We start from the raw sequence: 24,274 nt of genomic DNA on the forward strand, positions 1-24,274 counted from the left end.
CTGTTTGAATTGATGAAATTTTTTTATTACTGAAATGTATATGGAGGCGCAATTCTTGCAGAATGTTAGCTTTCTCTTTTCTCTTTCTTTTTTAATTCAACGCATTCAATTATACAGGGTGTTTCTTAACCTATACGCATTAACTTGGGAAATAATTGCTGACGGCAAATAATGACTAAGAGTGAATAAAAAATTAGTAAAATAGTTTTAGTTACGGAGATAAGCGACTTATTAATTAAAATTTAAAAAAAACGTAAATTCTCCAAAATCAATGTTTATTTAACTATTATAGTAACTGTTTGAAGTTATTTCCATGACTTTCAATACATAATTGAGCACGCCTAATCCAAGAGTTGCAGACAGCAGCTAATCCAGGTTGTAGTCGAATTTCCTCGGCGGCAGCAAATATCCGATTTCTTAATTCTTGTTCATTGTCAACTTCGGTTACATAGACCAGAGATTTTAGGTGGCCCCAAAAATAAAAGTCAAGCGGATTAAGGTCGGGTGATCGAGGAGGCCGATCCAAATGCCGTCGCACTGTTTTTTTCATTGGTCTAGTTTAGAAACTAGTTTATTTTCTTTTCATTGGTCTTTAAATTTGTAACTCTTTAAAAACATTTTCTTTTTTTATTCTGGCTTATAATATATATTATCTGACTTTTTTCAAATTCTATTTTCTGTAAGAAAAGCATATCATCGTTTTTTATCAATTCCCGTCCTGTATTTTTTTTTTTAATTTTATATCTTAATTCATTGATTTTCTATAAAAATATAAAATAGTTTTTTAATTCCTTCCTGTTTTAAAATTTTTAACTCTTCTTTGCTGCTTAAGTTCGTTGCATATCGTCCAAATTCATGTCGTAACATTTTTAATATTTCTTCCTCTGTTTATTTGTCTCTATTTAATCATAATTTTAATTTTCTTTTCTTTCTCTAATTTCTTAAATAATTTTTATCTTGGCATTAAGTTTTTTCCAGTCACTCTTATTTACTACTAAAGTTTGTATATGAACAGTTTGTATATCATCCATGGCTTTCTTTTTGAAATAAATTCGTTATATATTAATAAAAATTTTACCCAAAATTTTAATCCATTATAGTTTGTTTTTGTCTCTATAAATTCTCTATGGCCAAGTTTTTCTCTTCATTTTTTCCCAGCCATGCTTTGCTGTTTAATAATTAATAGTGGTTTCATCTCTTCTCCATCTTCTCACTCAGTTTCGCTCTTTTGTTAATTTTTTCATTATATAATTAATAATCAGTCTTCTACTCCTTGCTTTTCATTGCAGAGGTTAATGTATCGATTTACTCATCGATTCTTTAGAAGGAAAATTCTTTATTTATTACATATAAATAATATTCAATAGTGCTTATGTCAGGATGCTTTTCGATGATATCTAAAATCAAATTCTCCAGATTTAAAATGCGCCTAGGTCTAATGGCTCCACCATGTTGCCCTGGCCTCGGCCGCAAATTTCCAGTTTCTCTACCCCGCTGAACCACACGCAAAAAAGCTTCACGCGACGGATGATACTTATGAGGGAACCTTTGTGCATAAAGATTAGCTGCAGCCACACTGTTTTGTCTTGATTCCCCGTATGCCAGTAACATGTCGATTAGTTCCTCATTTGAAAAATTATGCGGCATAATTTTAATAAAAAACGAAATACGACCACAACTGAATTAACTGATAGCAAAGTAGGTACTACTAAACATAATAAACATCATCCGGATTTGTTTACTTCTAAATTTGAAAACAAAATTCCACCTGATAAAGTTATTACATTTTTGTGAAAAAAAAAAGAATTATCTCAGAAACTAAAAATATTTTACTTAATTTTTTTTTCACTATTAGTCATTATTTATCATTAGCAATAATTTCCCAAGTTTATGCGTATAGGTTAAGAAACACCCTGTATATCAAGAATTTAATTTTTTTTTAATTTTTTTTGCAACTAGTTTATTTTCTTTTCATTGGTCTTTAAATTTGTAACTCTTTAAAAACATTTTCTTTTTCTATTCTGGCTTATAATATATATTATCTGACTTTTTCCAAATTCTATTCTCTGTAAGAAAAGCATATCATCGTTTTTTATCAATTCCCGTCTCGTATTATTTTTTAATTTTATTTCTTAGTTCATTGATTTTCTATAAAAATATAAAATAGTTTTTTTATTCCTTCCTGTTTTAAAATTTTTAACTCTTCTTTACTGCTCAAGTTCCTTGCATATCGTCCAAATTCATGTCGTAACATTTTTAATATTTCTTCCTCTGCTTCTTGGTCTCTATTTAATCATAATTTTAATTGTCTTTTCTTTCTCTAATTTCTTAAATAATTTTTATCTTGGCATTAAGTTTTTTCCAGTCACTCCTATTTACTACTAAAGTTTATATATGAACAGTTTGTATATCATCCATGGCTTTCTTTTTGAAATAAATTCGTTATATATTATTAAAAATTTTACCCAAAATTTTAATCCATTATAGTTTGTTTTTGTCTCTATAAATTCTCTATGGCCAAGATTTTTTTCCCAGCCATGCTTTGCTGTTTAATAATTAATACTGGTTTCTTCTCTTCTCCATCTTCTCACTCAATTTCGCTCTTTTGTTAATTTTTTCATTATATAATTAATAATCAGTCTTCTACTCCTTGCTTTTCATTGCAGAGGTTAATGTATCGATTTACTCATCGATTCTTTAGAAATAAAATTCTTTATTTATTACTGGAGTTGTTATAGAGCAATAATGCATTAAAAACTAAATATTTTCTTTATTAATATTTCTGTGTTTTGTATAACTATTTTGTTATCTTTTTAATTGTCTTGTAACTCTTTTTAGGTTTTATCTTAACTAAATTTCACTTTCTCTAAGATCTTTTTCTATTATCTGGCTTTTTCCGAATTCTTTTATCTGTAGTAGATATTATTTTTTTTACTCTTTCCTCAGAAAAGTTCCTTACATATCTTTGAAAATCGTGTCTTAAAATTTCCAATATTTCTCCTTCAGTAGTAGTTTCTTTCTCTCTTTTAATCATCTTTGCATTATTTTTCTTCTCTGTCTCTAAATTTTTTAAATTTTCTGAATTATTTTGTATATTATTAGTTTTCATCACTCAGTCAAGTTTATGCATCATCCGTGCGTTTCTCATAAAGTAAATTATTAGTACGTTATTTATTATCAATTTTTTTATTTTAACTTACTAATTTGTTTCTTCTATTTAAATTCTTCGTTTTTTCTAGGTCTTCTACTTTCCTCTGTGTTTTTTTTGTTTAAATTTCTCTCTTTCTTCCACCTATACTTTCGAATTAAGTCTGATAAAGTCACTTTTTTTGATGACCATCGTCATCTTGTCTTTACTTTATGTTTGTTATCGATATTTACTTATATCTTTCAAAATATTTTTCTGCTTCTTCTTCCTCTTTTGTTATTGGTTTTGTGGCTTTACTATCTTCGTCCTTTTCCGATATCAGTAGCCGATTCTGCTATCTTCTTTTCTTTTTCAGTTTCGCTCTACTATTTATTTTTCCTTTATATAATAATTAATCACACCTCTCCTTGTTTTTCTCGTAATGATGATTTTATTATTTTTTTTTCTTAATCCCTTTTAAGGTTTTCATTGTAATTGCAGACATTATGTATTGATTTAAGTATGTGATTTATTGTGTATAGAGCAACAGTTGCAGAGAGTTAGTTTTCTCTTTTCTATATTTCTTTTTTACTCAGTGCATTTAATTAGTCTTCAAAAATTATTGGTTTTTGTAACTAGTTTATTATCTTCTTAATGGATCTTTTTCTATTATCTAGCTTTCATTCAAATTCTCTTTACTTGTTATCGGTTGTTTTCCTTTTTATTTATTATGGAAGGCTATATTATCGTTTTCTAATATACTTCTCACTCTTTAGGCATTTTGAATTTTTCGCTACTAGTCAAATTCCTCGCATATCTTTCAAAATCATGTCTTCATATTTTCAATATTTCTTCTTCTGCTTCTTCCTCTCGTTTTCAGCAAGTTTATCTTGTAATTTTTTTCTCTTTTTTCTCGAATTTTTTAAAACATTGTCTCTTTGATTTTTTGACTTTTCTTTTAATTGGTCTTTATTACTGAAGCTTATACAGCATAAGTTTGTGCATCATCCGTGGATTTTTTATGAAGTCAATGCGTTATTTGTTACCAAAGATTCTCTTCAAATATTTGACTTACTGTAGTTTTGTTTGTTCTCTTAAATTCTCTATGACCATTTTTCTCTTCTTTACATCTGTTTGTTTCAATTCATTCGTTCTCTCGTCCATACCTTGCAATTAAGTAATAATCTGATAAAGTAAGTTTTAGTAGTTTAGTTTTTCCCTTTTAGTAATCCTTTTAAGGTCTTTTTCTTCCTGTTCTTTTCCTTCTTCTCTTCTATCATCATCGGTTTCAATAGAATCTTATAATTTAGATATTATGCATTTATTTTATATTAACTTATTCGTTTCCTATGAAGAAAAGTGGCAATTTATTATCAAAGTGTACACGTGACAAATTCGACAAATTTGTTCGCTCTACTGTTTATTTTTCCTTATTATAAAATCAAAAATCAGTGTATTTTATTCTCTGCTTCTTACTCTCCTCTTGAAAGATCTTTTTATTGTTATTTTTTCTTAAAGTTTTCCTTTTCTTTTCTCTTGTCTTTAAGTCATACCTCTAGTTTTGATTGTCCATTTTCTTTAAAATTATTGTAAAATCGTTGGTTTTCTCAAACTTATCGATTAACTCATCGATTTTTAACCAGGAAAATTCGTAATTTATTACCGGATTACATGTAAAGCAACCCTTGCAGAAAGTAAGTTTTAATTCAATGCATCAAGAATTTATAATTTTTTTCTACTCTCTTTTGTATAACTGGTTTATTCTATTCTTAATGGGCTTTAATTTAATGACGTTTAGTCTGGTTTTTATTAAAATTTTTTGCCTCTCAATTTTTTTAAGAAAACCACATGATCGTTTTCTACTATACTCCTTTCTTTTCAATGTTAATTCATTAATTTATGAGAAAATAAGCCAATTTTTACTCCTCACTCCTTTAACATTTTTTTATTTTTCTCTGCTGCTTCCTTGCATATCTTGCAAAATCCTAAAATTTTCAATATTTCTTCTTCTGCTTTTTTACTCATCTATTTCTTTACTATGTTTTTCTCTTCTTTATCCCAAATTCTTTTCTCTATTTTTACAAGTTTCTTCTATCACCTTTTTCTTCACCTCTCTACTCAATTTTTTCTGGTCAATACTTATTTGCTTAATTTAAAAAGAAAATATTATTCAATTGAATGAGAAAATAAGTACAAAAATAGACAATCTTGTAAATAAGTAAAAAAAGAAATAAAACAACTAATAGACTTAAGACGATATAGATAAAAAAACAGAAACTACAATGCAAGAATAATCAATAATATAATTGAAAAGAATAAAAACATGAAAGTAGTTAAGACGCATATTATCAAGGGAAGAACAACGTATACATCGAATTAAAAATTAAGAGAAACAACTGATCACTAACATCACAGAAGTCATCCAATACTTTGATACCGAAATAATATAAGCTGTTCACAAAGAGCAACAGCAGGAACTCCAAGAGGCTTTACTACTATTGACCACTTACAGACCCTACGAACCATTAGATCTGGAGTTTGTAGACTTCAAAATGGCTTTCGACTCTATAGAATCCTGGTCAACATCTAAGGAACTAAGCTACGCAAGAAAAATGATATCATAGAATCATCGACAAAATACTATCCTGCACATTAAAACAGTAAGTGGAAATCGCTTGAAAACTCTCTTTCTAAGACATATATACATAAGTGATCTACTTACCAATAGATCCAATAGAATGTCCATTGGAAGGATGCATGCCTCCGTGGGGTCCTCCGGGCCCCCCATGGTAGTTATTGTTGTCAGGTGATGGGGGATGGGGCGAGGTGAGCTCCCCTGGCCCCCCATACGGATGGTAGTGCGGATTCATCGAGGCGAGGGCGCTTGCTGCCAGCTTGACTGGAATAATGCGCTTTGGGGCGCTTACACGGGGGGGCAGGGGGAGAAACAGGTAAAGTTCTTAATAAATTAGGACGTCCTCGAGGTGTTTCTGAAAGATAAGAATGAGAAATTTCTCAATTATCGGTTTGATAATATAGAGAGGTTGTGGAGATTAAGGGGGGTTTATATATAATTGTTACAGGATTTCTGATTTTAAGGCGTCGAGTGATCGCTTTGGAGACTACCGCCCTCTACTCAAAAACACTCCTTTTTTTAGAAACTATTACTTGGTCATGTTTGAACTATATGCAACATGTGTCGAGCATATATTTTTAATTGTTCTACTTCCGGTTTTACTAGAATGTCCCTCTCTCTAGTTTCTAAGTTTTTGAAATTGGCCTCTACTTATCTAGACCCATACTTGTAAATTCAAATTTTAAAAATAGTTTATTCAATAATTGCTGAAAATACAACTAAGTAAAAAAATTTATTAAATAAATTAATTATGGAAAAGAAGACATCTACTAAGGCAACTAGTGCGCCAGCGCGTAGCGTTTCTTCGTCCTTCAGTCTTGCTCTAATAACTAGTCCTTTGTAAGGTTTATCTTAAGTAATTCCATTAATTAATTTATACTAATCAATTTTAAAAATATAAAATTAGAAAATCGACAAGAACTAAACTATAGCAAGTATAAATAAAATAAGTACTAGAAGATAGTACTTACATACTGTGACTAAAATAGACTAAAAAAGAAAATGACTAAAAAACTAAAAAGACCAAAAAAAAAGAGGTTTTTATGCAAATCTCGATTTCAACTTTCCACAATCAAAGTTCAAAATAAACGCTTTTACGGCTTTTTTAAACTTTGCTCTGTAGTGCATTATTTTCTTTAGATCGGTAAAAAGCAAATTAAATATTTTATTATTATTTTATTAATGTTTATTAAGTGGGAATATCGGGGAATTCAAGTAATCAACTGCCTGGAATAAAAACAAAATTATTTCAGGCACTCGAGGTTCATTAATTTTTTGAATAAGAATATTAGGGAATTTAGGTAATCAGCTGCCTGGAATAAAAACAAAATTATTCCAGGCACTTGAGATTCATTAATTTTTTGAATGGGAATATTAGAAAATTTAAGTGATTAACTGCCTAGAATAAAAACAAAAAAATATGCCATGCAGTTGAGATTCACTCGTTTATTATGTGGGAATATCGGGGAATTTAAGTAATCAACTGCCTGGAATAAAAACAAAATTACTGCAGGCACTTGAGGTTCATTAATTATTTAAATGGGAATATTAGGGAATTCAAGTTATCAACTGCCTGGAATAAAAACAAAATTATTGCAGACACTTGAGGTTTATTAATTTTTTGATTGGAAATATTAGAAAATTTAAGTGATTAACTGCCTAGAATAAAAACAAAAAAATATTCCGTGCAGTTGAGATTCACTCGTTTATTAAGTGGGAATATCGGGGAATTTAAGTAATCAGCTGCCTGGAATAAAAACAAAAAAATATTCCGGGCAGTTGAAATTCACTTGTTTATTAAGTGGCAATATCGGGGAATTCAAGTAATCAACTGCCTGGAATAAAAACAAAATTATTACAGGCACTTGAGGTTCATTAATTATTTAAATGGGAATATTAGGGAATTTAAATGATCAACTGCCTGGAATAAAAACAAAATTATTCTATTATAAGAATATAGTCAGCAGTGTTTTTTATTAATAAAGGGGTTATGTTGTCAAATCCAGGGGCTTTATGGGTATTTAAGCTAAGTATATTGCTTTTTATATCAGTTTTATCTATGGGTTTTAGAGAGCAGAATTTTGTATTTTGCATTAAAAGTATGTTTTTTGGTATGGGATTTTTATTTTTTCGGCCAAAAACTTTCCCACGTCGACAAAAAAATTCATTAAAATATTCCCACTCATTAGAGTATTCCTGCTGCTATTTTTTGTTTCTCCTGTTTGATTTTCATCCTTTTATATATTTAGTGCATTTTTTATCGTTTTCCAAAATGTACGAGGGTTGTTTTTATTTTCCAATAGCTGTGCTTTGTAGTATTTATTTTTTGATTTTTGTAATAATATATGAATTATGTTCCTATATCTGCTGTCCCGTCTTTAAGGTTTTCATCATGGAAAGTTTGTCCTGCATTTCAATTGATTTTATTATTGCATCTGTTATCCAAGGGGTTGTTTTCTTTGTCCTGTTGTAAATTCTTACGTTTATAGACATTTAAATATTCCTATTTAGGACTTGTACAAATTCGTTCAAATACTTGAATCGGGATTTAGATGTTTATATATATCATTCCATTTTTCGTTTGCTAAAGTATATTTTAATTTATTAAATATACAGAATTTTTGCTGCGATCTTTTCTTTTCGCAAAGTTTAATGAAATTGACATACCTACTGCATAGTGTTCATCCGTTATTTTTGTTATAATTATAAAAATTTAAAATAAATCAAAAGACAACAATACGAAGTCTTGGTCTCATTTTTTTTTTTTTTTTTGAGACCAAACCTCAACACCGAACAACCGAACAAGGTCTCTTTGAGAATATTCTTCTTTCAACTAGACATCTAAATTTCTCTTATCCCAGACAAACTCCCCGCACTAAAAACAAACGAAAATAAATAAAGACAGCTGCTGTTGCTGCTACATATGTCTGTCTGTCTCGGAAGTTTCGATCCGCTCGTCCAATTATTTCTTTAATGATATTTCAGTAATTAGGGCCCTGCAATCTTTCTCATCTGGACTGGATCTAATTGGACCTCTTAATAGATACACAACCAGTTTAGATAATTAGCAAGAGGCCTCCGGAGAAAGGATAACCTCTCATTATCATTGATTAAGGGATTTAATTAGGCAAAAGAAATTAATTAGGAGAGATTTTCGATTTTCCCCGGTCGCATGTTTTTCAACACAGCATTAAATCATATCTCTTTTTTTTTTTGTAGGTAAAATTATAATCGTATGTATAATAATTATACATAATGCGACCCCTACAAACTTATTTTTAATGAAGATTAATCCCATGATGATTATAATTTGGTACGTAGCGAAGGCCATTAGCGGTCCGATTAAAAATATATGAGATTTGAAAGGACGCTTTAAAGCTCCTAATTCGTTGTAACTTTTTTTTTAATGATTATTTAATAGTCCGGTCCTCTATGAGAGAAATCAAACATGTTGGAGTGGGAGAGACAGAAGATGAAAAGAGAGTCGAAGCAGTGGGGAGAAAGAAAGAGATATTGTTGCAGCACGAGAAAGAAAAAAGAGCGAGAGTGAGGTTGAAATAGAGGGAGAAAGAGAGGGGCATTAGCTAATCATTTTTTTATATCACTTTATTATGAATCAAAAAGAGAGATACTGAGAGGCTGAAATGTACTGTCAACGAAGAAGAAGGAGACAGTACAATTGACACTCTTTACGTGTCCAGAAGACGTTAATTAATTTATACTTTGCGATGACGTATGAGTTGAAAAGAGAGAGAGTGGGAGATTAAGAGGTTACAACATATTTAAATATCACATCTATTAATGATGCCCTCTAAATTATATATTAATTAGAAATCATTTTGTAATTTTGAAGTTACTGTTAATATAAAAACCAACTGATACAATGAAATATGTAATGAAAAGAGAAACCAACATGTTAAATAGATAATCAAATATATTGACATACTAAATCTAGAGATTGACAAGCATATGAAAGAAAAAAAGTAATGTCGACGAAGGAGAGCGAGAGAGAGGAGTGAAAATATCTGATACCCTTTACCCGTCTAAAAGACGTGAGCCATTTTATTACTATGTCATGGCTTATGAGCTGAAAAGAGAGAGAAAGATTGAAGAGGTTGAAGCTGATTGTATGTAATATAATAATGAAAATTCATTTTATAATTTTGATGATTCTTTTGAGAGTAAAACGAAGAGAAACCGATATAACAATATATAATTATACGCAAAGAAAAGAGAAACGAACATGTTAAATAAAGGATTAGATAAAACGACATATTAGAGCTCGAATTAGACGAGAACGAAAGAGAAGTGTAAAAAAAGAGATCTAATTGCAGAATATGATAGAAAAAGAGAAAGAAAGTGAAGTTGAAAAGTACTGTCAATGAAGGAAAAAGAGACAGTACAACTGACACTCTTTAATTAATTTAATATTTTGCCATGACTTATGAAAAGAGACAGAGAGAAAGAGCGAGATATTAAGAGGTTACAACATATTTAAATATCACATCTATTAGTGATGATCTCTAAGTTATATATTAATTAAAAAGCATTTTGTAATTTTGAGGTTACTGTTAATATAAAAACAAAGAGACACTGATACAATAAAATTTAATTACATGTAACGGAAAGAGAAACCAATATGTTAAATAGAAAATCAAAAATATTGAGATTGACAAGCATATGAAAGAAAAAGAGAGAGAGTGTGAGGCTGAAATGTAATGAAATTTCTGAGGGAAAGAGAGGACATTAGCTAGACTTACATCTTTTTTCTTGAGATAGTATATATATCTTATGGTTGACATGTTGTCAGAAATTAATAATTATTTTGCCGTCGATTATGAATGAAAAAGAGAGATACTAAAAGCAATGTAAAGTCGACGAAGGAGAGAGAGAGAGAGAGAGAGAGAGAGAAAGTGAAAACATCTAGTATCCTTTACGTGCTAAAAGATGGGAATCATTCTATGACTTTGTCAAGGCTTATGATCTGAAAAGAGAAAGAGTGAACCGGAACTGCTTTGTACGTAATATAAAAATTAAAAATCATTTTATAACATTGATGATTCTTTTGAGAGAAAACAAAGAGAAATTTATAAAACAAAATATAATTACATGCGAGGAAAAGAGAAAACAACAGGATCAAATAAAAAGACATATGAGAGCTAGAGTAGACGAGAATGAGAGAGAGTGGAAGAAGTGAGGAGAAAAAAAGAGATCTAATTGCAGAATATGATAGAAAAAGAGAAAGAAAGTGAAGTTGAAATGTACTGTCAATGAAGGAAAGAGAGAGACAGTACATCTGATACCCTTTACGTGTCCAAAAGACGTGAATTATTTTATTAATTTGTCGTGACTTATGAGTTGAAAGAGAGGGAGAGAGAGATTAAGAAGTTACTTGGTAAATAATCCTATTCTTTGCGCATTATAAGAGGTTTAGTCATGGCTTATGAATGAAGAAGAGAGAGAATGAGAGAAAAAGAAGAGAAAAAAAGAGATGGTACGTTTGACATATTAAAAGACGCGAGTCATTCTATTACTTTGTCATGGCTTATGTGCTAAAAAGAGAAACATACTGAGAGGTTTCAGCTAATTAGTTAAGTTGCTTGTAAGAGAAAAAGAAAGAAACATCTATGGAAATTTTGAAGTTTTCAGCAATTTCAGGTCTGGATTCTTTCCATGCAGTTAAAGTCTCTTTTTCGCAATTTCCAGATTGATTTTCCAAAGCAATTAAAGTTAGTTCAGTTTTGACCAGTTCCAGGTTTTCTTTCAGTGCTTCCAGATTGAAATTCTAAAGTTAATCGAACTCTTTCGCGCCTAGAGTTTTCCAGATATTGAGATAATATCACTTTTATATTCAGGCAATTAAAGCTACCTGCATTTTTCCATATTCTGTTGAAGTTATTTTAGTTTTTATTATTCGTAGGTTGTTATCCAGCTTTTTTCTTTCAAGTTCAGCACGAAATTTGTCCGGACACTTTTCCAGATTTTTTTTCCTGCTAATTTGATCCTTGACTATAAGACTTTATAATTTTAAACTGTAGTAAAATTTGACTATATAATAAAATGCAATTACATGTAACGGAGAGAGAAACCAACATGTTCAAGAGAGAGATAGCGGAGAAAGGATGAGATTTTGTTGCAGCATAGGAAAGAAAAAGAGAGAGGGTGAGGTTGAAACATAAGGTCTACGAAGGAGAGAGAAAGAGGGAGAGAGAGTAGATCTGACATTTTTTTCATTGTAAAAGACGTTCATTATTTTATTACTTCTTCATGATTTATGAGTTGAAAAGAGAAAGAAAGAGACTGAGAGGTTGAAACATAATATTAGTCTGTCACTCTCTTCCACTTATTATTTTCGAACTAAGGTTGCTCGTGACAGAAAATTTTCCAATTTTCAGCAATTTGAAGAGTAGATTTCTGAATTTTTTCCAGGCAGTTGAAGTCCTTCTTTTGTCATTTTCACCCTTGATTTTTCCAGAATTTCAGTAGTGCCTGGACGAAAATTCTGTTTTTTCTTTATACAGTTGACGTTATTTTAGTTTTTTTATATGCGTTCCAGGTTTTCTCCAGGACGAAATATGCCCAAACATTTTTTTTTCTATGAATTTGACCTCTGACTATAGATCTTTACACTCTAAGACAATAAAAAAAACAGTTAGCTAATTATTTTTTTAAATAAACACAATAGTCCTGCCCTGTACAAGTTATAAGAGGGTAAGTAATTGCATTATTTTATCGTGGCCTGTGTGAGAGAGAGGGAGAGAAAGAGAGGGTCAAATGTAATTACGTTTCAGTGAGGGAGAGGGCGCCAACTAATTAGTTTTTAAATTCGAGGCGATCGATGGGAAAGGAGCGAGTAAATTGGATCCTTAATTGTTTTACACCTGGACTACAGTAAGTACGGGAAGGGTGAGGGGGGAGGAGAGAGGGGAGGTAATTCGATTTTTTTTTAATGAGTAGGCCGGAAAAATTAAAAATTGTGTTTTTTCCCAAGGGGAGCGTTCTGATTGGTTGATTGGTTAATTATCGCGAGAAGGTTGATTAAAGTCGCTTAATTGGTTGGGAAGTTAATTAACGGGAATTTAATGAGTATTTTAAAGAATACGTTGGTTGGTTGGATGATTGAAAATTGTATGGTTCCAATTAACTCGATAAATATCTGAAAGTTTCTTAATTGCATAATAGTTTCATTAGTGTAATGAAAGTTAGTTTGATGATGGGGTGGATTATTGCCAAAAGTGTGGATTTTCTGGGGTTAATTTACCCTCCCGAGGATTTAGGAAATAATCAATATTTCTTGGAAGATGGGACAAAAATTCAATATTTTATTCAGTTCAGATTTTTGTTCAAAAAAACCTAAAATTGGTCTTTTGGATTCAAATAAATTAAACCAAAAAATCAGACAAATAATTTTATTAAGTTTTTTGGAATTTCACTGAACCGCAGAAAAACACAATTTTAGAATGATACCGAAGATATTAAAGAGCTGAGACAGGGATATGTCCGAAAAAGTCGAGATTTTTAAAAATAAGTATAATATTATTCCAAAAAAAGTCAAATTTTATTTAATTTTTTTTAATTTACTGATAAGAAAATAAATTTTTATATAAAGTATTTTTCACCTAAATTAAGTTCCTTATCAGTCTATACAATTAAATTAAATTTATGGGTACAAAAAATGGAGATATAAGTCAAGAAATTAAAAAAGATATTAGGAGTCATACAATTACCCAAACCTGTTAAGAAAATCGAAGGAACATCTCAATTTTTTCACATTAGAATTCTTGTAAGAGCATTATTCTGACGTAAATTTAATAAAATTTTAAATTCACTAAAAACTCACTTTTTGGATTTTTTCTGGAATTTTAAAAACTTAGAGAACTAAGAAAACCACAAAAAACCCAAAGAGTCACTAGTATTGTCAAGAAAACTTAAATAAATCTCCGAGTTTCTTTAAGCTTCCTTAACTTTTTTAATTTTTTTTAGTCATTCAACCTATTTACTATCAAATTTAGTTAATTTTTATCAATTTATTTATCTATTTACTTTTATCTATTTTTTTAGATCTATTTAAGTGTACTAAGTTCTATTTACAACTTGTTTTCTTTGAGATTCTGCAGTTCCCTAGGTTAAGTTATTGAAATTCTCTTTTAATTTAAACAATTACGTTCAACGCATTGTAATTTAATTTTTCTCAACTTCAAAACAATTCTGAAAAAAATTAAAAACTTGGACATAGGTTAATGTAGGATACCCGACATAAAAATAAACCGTTTGAGCTCAATATCGCTTAGCAAAATGTTATTGGTTTTCATTCTATAAGGTATTAAAACTAATTTTTTACCAAACATTTATTGAAATATTTTGGAATCCACTGGACAGATTAACCTAAAATTTGATGACGCCACATACAACAACATTGAGTGATTAAAATGGTCATAACTTTTTTGACCTCCCTGTACGTACATTTGCGAGAGAAAATAATAAAACAGCATTTAATTCTAGTCAAAAAAGGTAAACTTCTTTGATCTTCAAAAAGTAGACCGGGTTCGAAATAAACGCATTTTTTATTAGGTTGCGTATGAACACATAATCTAAAATTTAATTAACAACGATAAAATTAGAATTGGCTGTTGATTATAATAATTGTTCAAAATGTTCACCATCCACTAGGACACATTGTCTAATTCTTTTATTTAAATTTTGCCTGACTTCAAACAATGATTCTTCTTGGGCCCTGATGGTATTGACTCCTTCCACAATCTTTTGTCACAATTCCTGACAGTTATTTATTCTATTTTTATACACAAGTGGTTTCAAGGAGCTCCAGAAATAAAAATCTAAGGGATTAAGATCGGGACTATGCACAGGCCACGGATATTCACTACCTCATCCATTTATGAGGATAAATTTCGTCCAAGTAATTTCTGACTTGCAGTGAATAATGTGCCGGTGCACCATCGTGCATATACCATATAACTGTCACGTCTTAAATTTAGAGGCACATCTTCTAGAAGAATTGGTAGATCGTTCCTCAAGAAATTTAGATAACGTTCTCCATTGAGTTTAGCTGGCAATTCCAACGGTCCCACAATACAATCCCCACCAAATATTTATTGAAAACTCATGTTGGAAATGGTGTTCTTGGAAAACATGAGGATTTTCCATCGAGTAGATATGATTGTTACGCCAATTAAAAACACCTCTCCTTGTAAACGTGACTTCATCCGTAAATAAAATTTTATTACAAAAAAATGGATTATTCAATTGGCGCTCTCTTAAAATTTGACTGAATTGGAGTCTTGCAGAAAAGTCTTGAGGAAGAAGATTTTGAACTGGAGTGAAATGATACTATATATAATTTTGGACACCGAAGATTTCCTTACATCAGTAATAAAGCCTCAATACGTCTTGTGCTGGTTTCAGGATTTTCGATAACACGAACCAACATTTCATCTTCCATATCTGCTCCAATTATCCTTGGTCTTCCCGCATTTACGTTTTTTGAACCGTTTCGCCTAATCTATCGTACAACGCTTTAAATGTTTGATGTTTTGGCTGCCTTCTATCCGGATACAGATCTAAATAACGCTGCGCTGCTCTTCGACTACGAAAATTTTCTTGAGCATATACACATACCATATTCCGCATCTGAGCATTAGAAGAATCATTCAATAAGCGCCTGCTCATTTTGGTCGCAATGTGCGTGAGTCGATGAATAACCATTTTCCTGAACGTTGGATTGGTCGAGGTGGTCCTATAAATTGGCCTCCTCGATCTCCAGATCTAACTTCGTTAGATTATTATTTATGGGGACATTTAAATGAGTTGGTTTATGCCGTGGACATAAATACCCGTGAACAACTGATGCAAAGGATTAATTGGGCTGTTAATGAAATAAAGAGAAATCCATTTTTTGTTTTAAGGGCCACTCGCGCAATAACGCATAGGGCAAGATTGTGTCTTCAGCAAAATGGAAAGCACTTTGAACATTTGTGCTTTTTTTTGGTGTTTTTATGTTTTTTTTTTACGTAATAAATTAATTGTTCCTTTTTTTTACCTATTCAATTACATTAAAAAAAAACAATTGTGAACTCGAAAAACAATTTTTGATCTTAAATAAAGTATTTGTGATAGTCTGAGGTCATGGATTTTTAAGATGCTTTTTAATTTTATTAACTCTTATCAAAATAACTTACGCGTTCTCTTCGCAAAACATTTACATCTAATTTTTTCGAAAACAGAAGCTCCTATCGAAATTAGACGAGAGCACCTTTTTTATGTAAAAATGTTTGTTCTTTTCAATTCTAATACCAAAATTATCACGGAGTTGCTAGAAAAAAAGTTTTAACAATTCAAACTTTACCGACCACTTATTTTACACCACCCTGTATACATTTTGGCAAAAATGGTTGCAATATCAGTTTTTAATAAAACCAGTAGTAAATGTTGAAAATTTCAAAAGATTACAACTAGGCGTTCCGGATATATTAACAAAAAACCATCTTTAACATGATTCATAAAACACCCTGTAACTTAAAAACGATGCACTTTTGAACCATACTGTATATGGACTTTTTGTCTTATTTTTACACCCTGTATATTATATATCGTCTTCTTCTAAAAAAAATTACATCTGAGTTTTCTTCAAAAATATTAATATTTTCCTCGATTCTATTACGACATCTCTCTACTTTCTACTAAAATTTCAAAAAACTTAATTAATTATTGACACATCTTGTGATGCAATAATTAATCATTTTCTTTATTCCTCATAGGCTAAAGGCCTAAGTTAATTTTTATTTCTTCCAGGCATTCGAAGCCTTTGATTTATTCATTCTAGGCAATTGAATTTATTGATTTTTGTTTTTAAAACAGGTAAAATAATTTATTCATATGATTATTAGGTAAGAGTGTATTTTTTAAAATTTTGTTCAGTTGAGTTTTCGGGCAACTGTAATGCATTCATTAATCACCAAAGCAGTCTATTTTATTTATTGTATCTCCTTACAAGCTGGTTTAGTAAAAAAATAATAAACTTTATATCCATTGAAAAATCCATTTTTAATTATAACAAATTTTTAATCCATTGAAAACCGACCAAGCATACCTAAATTTCACAAAAATAAATCCTAAATTTCAGATAACATATTTTTTTATTTCGTCCAGGCATTCCTATCAATTCCTAATATCATAGACTAATTTTTTTCTCAGATAGATAGAAAAATTATTAATTATTTTATCGTGTATTCGTTATTTATTTTAAGACAGTTTAACATTGAAAACCAACCAAGTATACCTAAATTTAAGAAAAATAAATTCTAAATTTCAGATAACATATTTTTTTATTTCGTCCAGGCATTCCCATTAATTCCTAATATCATAGACTAATATTTTTCTCAGATAGATAGAAAAATTATTAATTATTTTATCGTGTATTCATTATTTATTTTAAGACAGTTTAACATTAAAAACCAACCAAGTATACCTAAATTTCACAAAAATAAATCCTAAATTTCAGATAACATAATTTTTTATTTCGTCCAGGCATTCCTATTAATTCCTAATATCATAGAATAATTTTTTTCTCAGATAGATAGAAAAATTATTAATTATTTTATCGTGTATTCATTATTTATTTTAAGACAGTTTAACATTAAAAACCAACCAAGTATACCTAAATTTCACAAAAATAAATCCTAAATTTCAGATAACATAATTTTAGATTTCGTCCAGGCATTCCTATTAATTCCTAATATCATAGAATAATTTTTTTCTCAGATAAATAGAAAAATTATTAATTATTTTATCGTGTATTCATTATTTATTTTAAGACAGTTTAACATTAAAAACCAACCAAGTATACCTAAATTTCACAAAAATAAATCCTAAATTTCAGATAACAAATTTTTTTATTTCGTCCAGGCATTCCCATTAATTCCTAATTCCATAGACTAATATTTTTCTCAGATAGATAAAAAAAATTTTAATTATTTTATCGTGTATTCGTTATTTATTTTAAGACAGTTTAAGTAATTTATTCATTTCTATTCTCTGCATAAGATTGTACTATTATATTCCTCATAGATGGCTGATGTAATTATTTAATTCTTCCAGGCACTGAGAACATTTTTTATTCATTCCAGACAGTTGAATTTATTTATTATATTTCCCCGCAAACAAATTTATCAAAAAAAATTTTTTTTTATTTATATTATAATCTAAGAAAATCTAGACAAAAGTATGTAAGAAATTGAAGCCAAGAAACAAACAGTAAAAATAAAAATTAGAAAAAATATCAAAAGTCCTAAAATGACTAAAAGAACCTTATAAAAAATATCCTAATTTCCAAAAAACGTAATTTTTAATATTTTGAAAATATTTAGTTATTTATTGCAGGCATAATTTATTTTTTTAAGAATTTAATTACTCTGCAAAAGATTATATTATTTTATTCCTCATAGACGGCTACTGTAACTTTATCCAGGCATTTAGAGATAAAGTAAAACACTAGAAGGGTTATTTGGTATTAACACCCCAAATAAAAGTCACTATTCCCAAAAATCCAATTTATTAAGCTGACTACTTTACAGATGACGTAATTTTTATATAAACGCGACTGAAGAATCTCTCATACTCATTAAAACAGTCGCAGCAGTTTTTCCTTATGGCGGCATTTGACCTTAGCTCGGCCATAGTGCTGACTTAACATTTTGGTGGTATAAACTGGGTATTTTAAATTATCTGCTTACATACATACTTATCACAGACCCAATGAACATAGGACATTAAATTAAAATGACGATTTTCTTAAGAACTAGGTCAAATAATATAAGGAAATAGAAAAGTGTCGGGTAATAAATAATACCGAAAAACAATCCATAGCCCTCAAGATATTTCATCGCTATTTGTTTCCATACGTGAATCTTCAGCTGTTAAACCTCCCAATTTAAAACCGAATTCTTTTTTTCTTCTTCAGTTCTCTTATTCGTTTTACCCGAATAACTGAAATTTTCAAGTTGACTTCATATTTCTAGGTAAACCACTTCACGGTTGTTAATGCAGCTTAAATTACACGGTCTGCTTTGTCGGCTTAATAAGTAGGTAGGGCACGTAAAGGATTCCGGGGCTTAGGACCTTCAAAAAAAAAAAAAAAGAAAAAAGGGCCGACCCCACGGTGTATTTAAAACCCATAATTATTTGTAAGATATCTTCTAGGTCTAAAAAGGGTAAATTAAAAAAAAAAAAATATATATTAAATTTAACTGCCTGAAATAAATGAGTAAGAAATGTCTTACAGCTGTCTGAAAAAAGTAAAAGCAACAAACCTGGAACAGGAAAATAGTTGCCTGAAAATAAGGATACTGGTAAGAAATAAAAAATTACATTATCCATCGATAGATAATAAAATAATACTAAAGTAAATAACGAATACGTAATACAGCTCTAACTGTATAGAAAAAATATTATCAGGTGCCTGAAATATAACGAAATTCAACTGCCTGGGATAACTAAAAAAAAGGATCCAAATGCCTGGACAAAATAAACAATTATTCTTGTGAATTGGTGATCGAATATTGTGAGTTTGAAGTGGTGTTTTATGGGGAAATTACTTTTTTTTGAAAACTAATTCACTCGCAAAATACGTACAACTTCTAATAAAGAATTATGTTATCGTGAAAATTGGGATTGTTTTTTTAAAGTTTAGATATCCATGGTTGGTTTTTGATAAATTTTCCAGGGTTTTCTTAATTTGCCTTAAATTCTTTAAACCTTTTTTTTATTGATTCTAGGTTCTTGAAAATTCAACTGCATAAGGAAAAAAATTAAGAGAATAAAAATACAATTTTGCCTGAAAGATATGAATAAATGACTTCAACTGACTTCTAATAAGAATTAATAGATTTAACTGCCTGAAATGAATAAAAGACAGGCTCCAATTGCCTGGAAGCAAAGGAATAAAAATTTACTTTAGCTTTCTGTGATAAATAAAGTAATATTTTTTTTAAGAGTAATAGGAATAAATAAATGACTTTAACTGTCTTAAATAAATAATGAGTAAATGGATAACTCTTTGACAAAAATTGTTAATTTTAATGGAATGCCTAAAATATATAATCAATTTTCTACAGATGCCTGGAAAATAGCAAAATTAAACTGTTGAGTTGATGAAAAAAGATGAATTTTTGGATGCCAAATGCCTGGATGAATTTTTGGTTGGTTTTCGATAAAATGTCATCGATTCCTGAGAGTTTTATTAGTAATTCTAGGATCTGCAATGTTTTTCTTGAATTATTTTTTTTGGTTACCTAGTTTCGATTTCCTCGATTTTCTTTAAAAATTTGCCTTTTTCCTTAGATGTAGATATAAAATTTATTATTTATTTTAATTAACCAATTTTTGGAAAAAATTGCTAAGTTAAATAAACTGCCTGGAGTAATTAATTAATGCTTGCTTACAGATGCCTGAAAACTCAACTACTTCAATTAAATAAAAAAAATACAAAAATATAGTTTGGTCTAAAAAATAATATAAAACTTCACCTATTTTCGTACAAAAAAGGTCTAAAATGCCTAAAATAAATAAAAAAAAATATATATTATTACCAGCCTATGAGGAATAAAATAATATAATCTTATTTATTGCAGTAAAAAAAAATTCAACTGCCTGGAATGAATAACTGATGCGTGGAAAACGTGCGAAAGTCAACTGTCTGAAGTGTTTTTAATATGTAAACCATTAGAAAGATTTGAAGCTACTTCTTTTCAATAAATAAGAGATATTAATTAAAAACCTAAAATTTAAAAAAAATATGGAGTTGGTTAGTTTTTGATGAATTTTCCAGGGTATCCTTAGTTTGCCTTAAATTCTTTAAACCTTTTTTTTATTGATTCTAGGTTCTTGAAAATTCAACTGCATAAGAAAAAAAATTAAGAGAATAAAAATACAATTTTGCCTGAAATATATGAATAAATGACTTCAACTGACTTCTAATAAGAATTAATAGATTTAACTGCCTGAAATGAATCAAAAAAAGGCTCCAAGTACCTGGAAGAAAAGAAATAAAAAGTTACTTTAGCTATTTGTGATAAATAAAATAATAATTTTTTAAGAGTAATAGGAATAAATAAATAACTTTTTAAAACATAATTCAACTGCTTTAATTAAATAATGAATACATGAATAGCTTTAACTCTTTGACAAAATTGTATTAATAAATTTAAATGGAATTTGTGGAATGCCTAGAATAAATAGTCAATTTTTTACAGGTGAATGAAAAATAGCAAAATCCGTATTCATCCAAATGCCTGGAAATTAGGATGAGTCTTAGGTATTTTTGGTTGGTTTTGTGATGGAATAGCATGGGTTTCTAAGAGTTTTTTTAGTGACTCTAGGACCTCCAATGTTTTTTTTTTAATATTTTTTTTTTATTTTGATTTCCCGGATTTTCTTTAAAAAATTGCCCTTTTCCTTGGATGTATAAATTTTATTCTTTTTTTTATTAAACCAGTTTTCGGGCAAATGTAATGAATAAAATAAACTGCCTGGAGTAATTAATTAATGCCTAATACAGCTGCCTGAATACTCAACTACTTCAATTAAAAAAAAATACAAAAGTACAGTTTTGTCTAAAAAATATAAAAATTTTTGAATAAAATAAGGGTTCAAAATGCCTGAAATAAACAAAAAAATTACATTAGCTGCCCTTAAGGAATAAAATCATATAATTTTAATCACAGTAAATAAACAGTACGGAAAAAAAATGAATAATAACTAAATAAACATAATAAATAACTGACGCGTTACGTCTGCCTGAAAAAACGTGCGAAAGTCAACTGTCTGAAATGTTGTTAATATGCAAACCATTAGAAAGATTTAAAAAAACCTAAAATAAAAGAAAAATTATGGAGAGTACCTAAATTCTGTTTTTTTTTTTAAATACTGAAAATAGCATAGGACTAGTCACTTATATTTTGCAAATAACTAACAAATTTTTGGAACAAAAGTGTATTTGTTTTCTACAAGAAATAAAATAATAATTGAAGAATAAATAAATGACTTGGTTTAAAAAAAAATTATCCAATTGCCTAGAATGAATAACTAATATATTACAATTGCCTGAAAAATGTGCAAAAGTCAACTGTCTGGGATAAGTAAATAAGCTTCCAAGCGCCAGGAAGAAATAAGAAAATTACTATAATTGAACATTTTAGGGAAGAAAAATTGAAATTTTAGCTATTCTTTCCCAGTTTCATATAGAGTTTATTAATTTTTTTATTAAACTACATCACAGTAATTCGGACACATGTATCCACCGACTTACAAAAAGCTTTTGACAAAGTAACACCCTGCCATAATAAATGCCCTTGAAAGAAATAAATGTAGAGCACCTGCTCTTATTATGTTGTAAATATCTTACTTGTCAGTGAGGCAAAATATTGTAAAGAAATTTAAAATCAAGGGTCAAATTTGATACCATTACTTTTTATTGCTATAGTTAATGACATGTGCAATCATGCGAATATTCTACTGCCATTTGTGTTCTTTGAAATTGAGTCTCTCTACGAGTATTGAATAAAAAATTTTATAGACATGTGTGTACAAGATTAATGATTCATCTCTAGTAAGAAAAACCTGGCTGTAATATTTGGTGCTGGTTCAACCCCTTGATATTGGTACCAAAATTCAAAGAAGCACATAAACTCTTGGGGTTTGTCATTATTAGAAGCACTAAGAGTTTTAACGAAAGTGTATGCTATGTGTAAGTTTTGACTTCCCCCCACCACTTTATTTTAAGTAATATAGAAAAAAAATTATAACAAAAGACAAAGGTAATTAAGAAAGCGTTAAAATGCATATATTATAAATACCACTTATTTTTAAAAAAATCGCAGAAATAACTAGTTTTCTATTTGGTCATGCCTGTGATGCCCTCTGGCGGCTGTGCCACAATCTCGAAAATAATTGCCAGCATTTTCTTTTAAGCACTTTTGTAAAAAAAAAAATTACCGGAACGCTCTATCTCAATTAGCCGCTGAGATATAGCTGGTGAACATTCTTATTTGCCCACCCGGTACATAACTGATAAATATCGATACTGATACTATAGTTTAATTTTAATGCGTGTTTGTAGGTATGAAAAAAAACTTCTGGTTAATTTTGCGTTTGTTAAAAGTTTAAAGTTCAAATTATACAAATGTTGTTTCCTAGCTATCTGAAGAAGTCTTAAATCCGAAACGAAACGTCATGCTTGGAAATCTTTTATTTATAAGAACTTTACAGTACTAGTAATGCCAGTTCCATTGCTGATATATTTGTTTAATTTTCTACATTCTTTAGATTCCTTTAGGTTACGCCTAATGAATGGACCAAGACTAAGTAAAAAAAAAGTCCCGATAAATTCAAATCTGGCTCCGAACATCAAAACTAATGAAAAGGCACCGAAAGTTTCCCACCTCATTACTTCACCGCGGAAAGGAAATATTAAGGAAAACATCAATATTTAATTAAGAACAAAACCTATTAAAAGTTTCTTGAAATTTTCCTTATATATAGACAAGGGAGGTGGTGGAGGCGGAGGAGGAGGGAGGCGACGGCGGTAGAGCCATTATTAAAAAAATTAATTAGTTTTCCGAACTCATTAGGTGGGATCCGAAGAAATTAAAACGGTAAAATAAGATTTATAATTTTAATAACCGAATTGACTTCATAACAAGTTAAATAAGGCGTGCTCTCGGCTGCTTATTAAGGGGCCTCCGTCAAAAGGATTAGGAGCGCGAACGATAGAAACGGCTCTTATTTTCGATTTTTCGTTAAATTAATTGGTTTTTGGGGAATTTCAGTTTGAATAAGAATTATATTTTAGGCGATCGAATGAGAAACTTTGAATTGACCTAATAGAAGGGCAAGGGAACACGAGGCAAGGTCGCATAAACGGAAAAATTACTTTAAATGAAGTACTGGAGGTCCTAGATGCACTAGGGTTAAAGGAAGAGAAATGGGAAAATTCAGAAAACAAATGCACTGCAATATATGGAAGTAAAAAATTTGAGGAAATGGAAATATACAGACTCAATCAAAGATTCAGTTCAAAGAACAACTCAATAAACTGAAGAAAAATTATAAAAAATTCAAGGAACTTAGTATACAATTAAATAAAGGAAACCAGAAATTTTGAAGGAACTTAAGTTAATCTAAGGAAATAAAAAAATTTAGAGAAGGGAATTGAAAGAGACTGAAATAATTATTTAAAAATTTTCTAGAAACTACTAAGAGAAGATTCTTAGTAACTTTGGTTAATCCGAGGAAATGTAGTGCTAGAGATTCCAGGGTAATTTATGGAAACATATTATAGAATCTTTAAGAAATTTAATTTAATTTAATCATTTAAGAATAGCTTAGGAAATATATTGAAAATTAACGAAATTAAAAAAAGCGAAAACAAAGCTAAGAAAGATTAAAGCAAGCCTAATAATCTTCAAACAATTTTAAAATATATATGAAAATTGAAGAAA

The 24,274-nt window shown here is 29.5% G+C and overlaps 1 protein-coding gene across 3 annotated transcripts in view; it reads right to left on the reverse strand.

Moving 5' to 3' along the window:
• LOC126743757 (LIM domain transcription factor LMO4-A) overlaps positions 1 to 24,274 on the reverse strand; it is a 211,263-nt gene that overhangs the window by 90,751 nt on the left and 96,238 nt on the right. For all 3 annotated transcript variants that reach the window (XM_050450975.1, XM_050450974.1, XM_050450976.1), the window contains exon 2: positions 5,850 to 6,117. In XM_050450975.1, the coding sequence (XP_050306932.1) occupies positions 5,850 to 5,997 (148 nt within the window). In that variant the 5' untranslated portion in view covers positions 5,998 to 6,117. The remainder of the gene's footprint in view (positions 1 to 5,849; positions 6,118 to 24,274) is intronic.

The sequence above is a fragment of the Anthonomus grandis genome, chromosome 13, assembly GCF_022605725.1.
Source record: "Anthonomus grandis grandis chromosome 13, icAntGran1.3, whole genome shotgun sequence".
Lineage (NCBI taxonomy): Eukaryota > Metazoa > Arthropoda > Insecta > Coleoptera > Curculionidae > Anthonomus > Anthonomus grandis.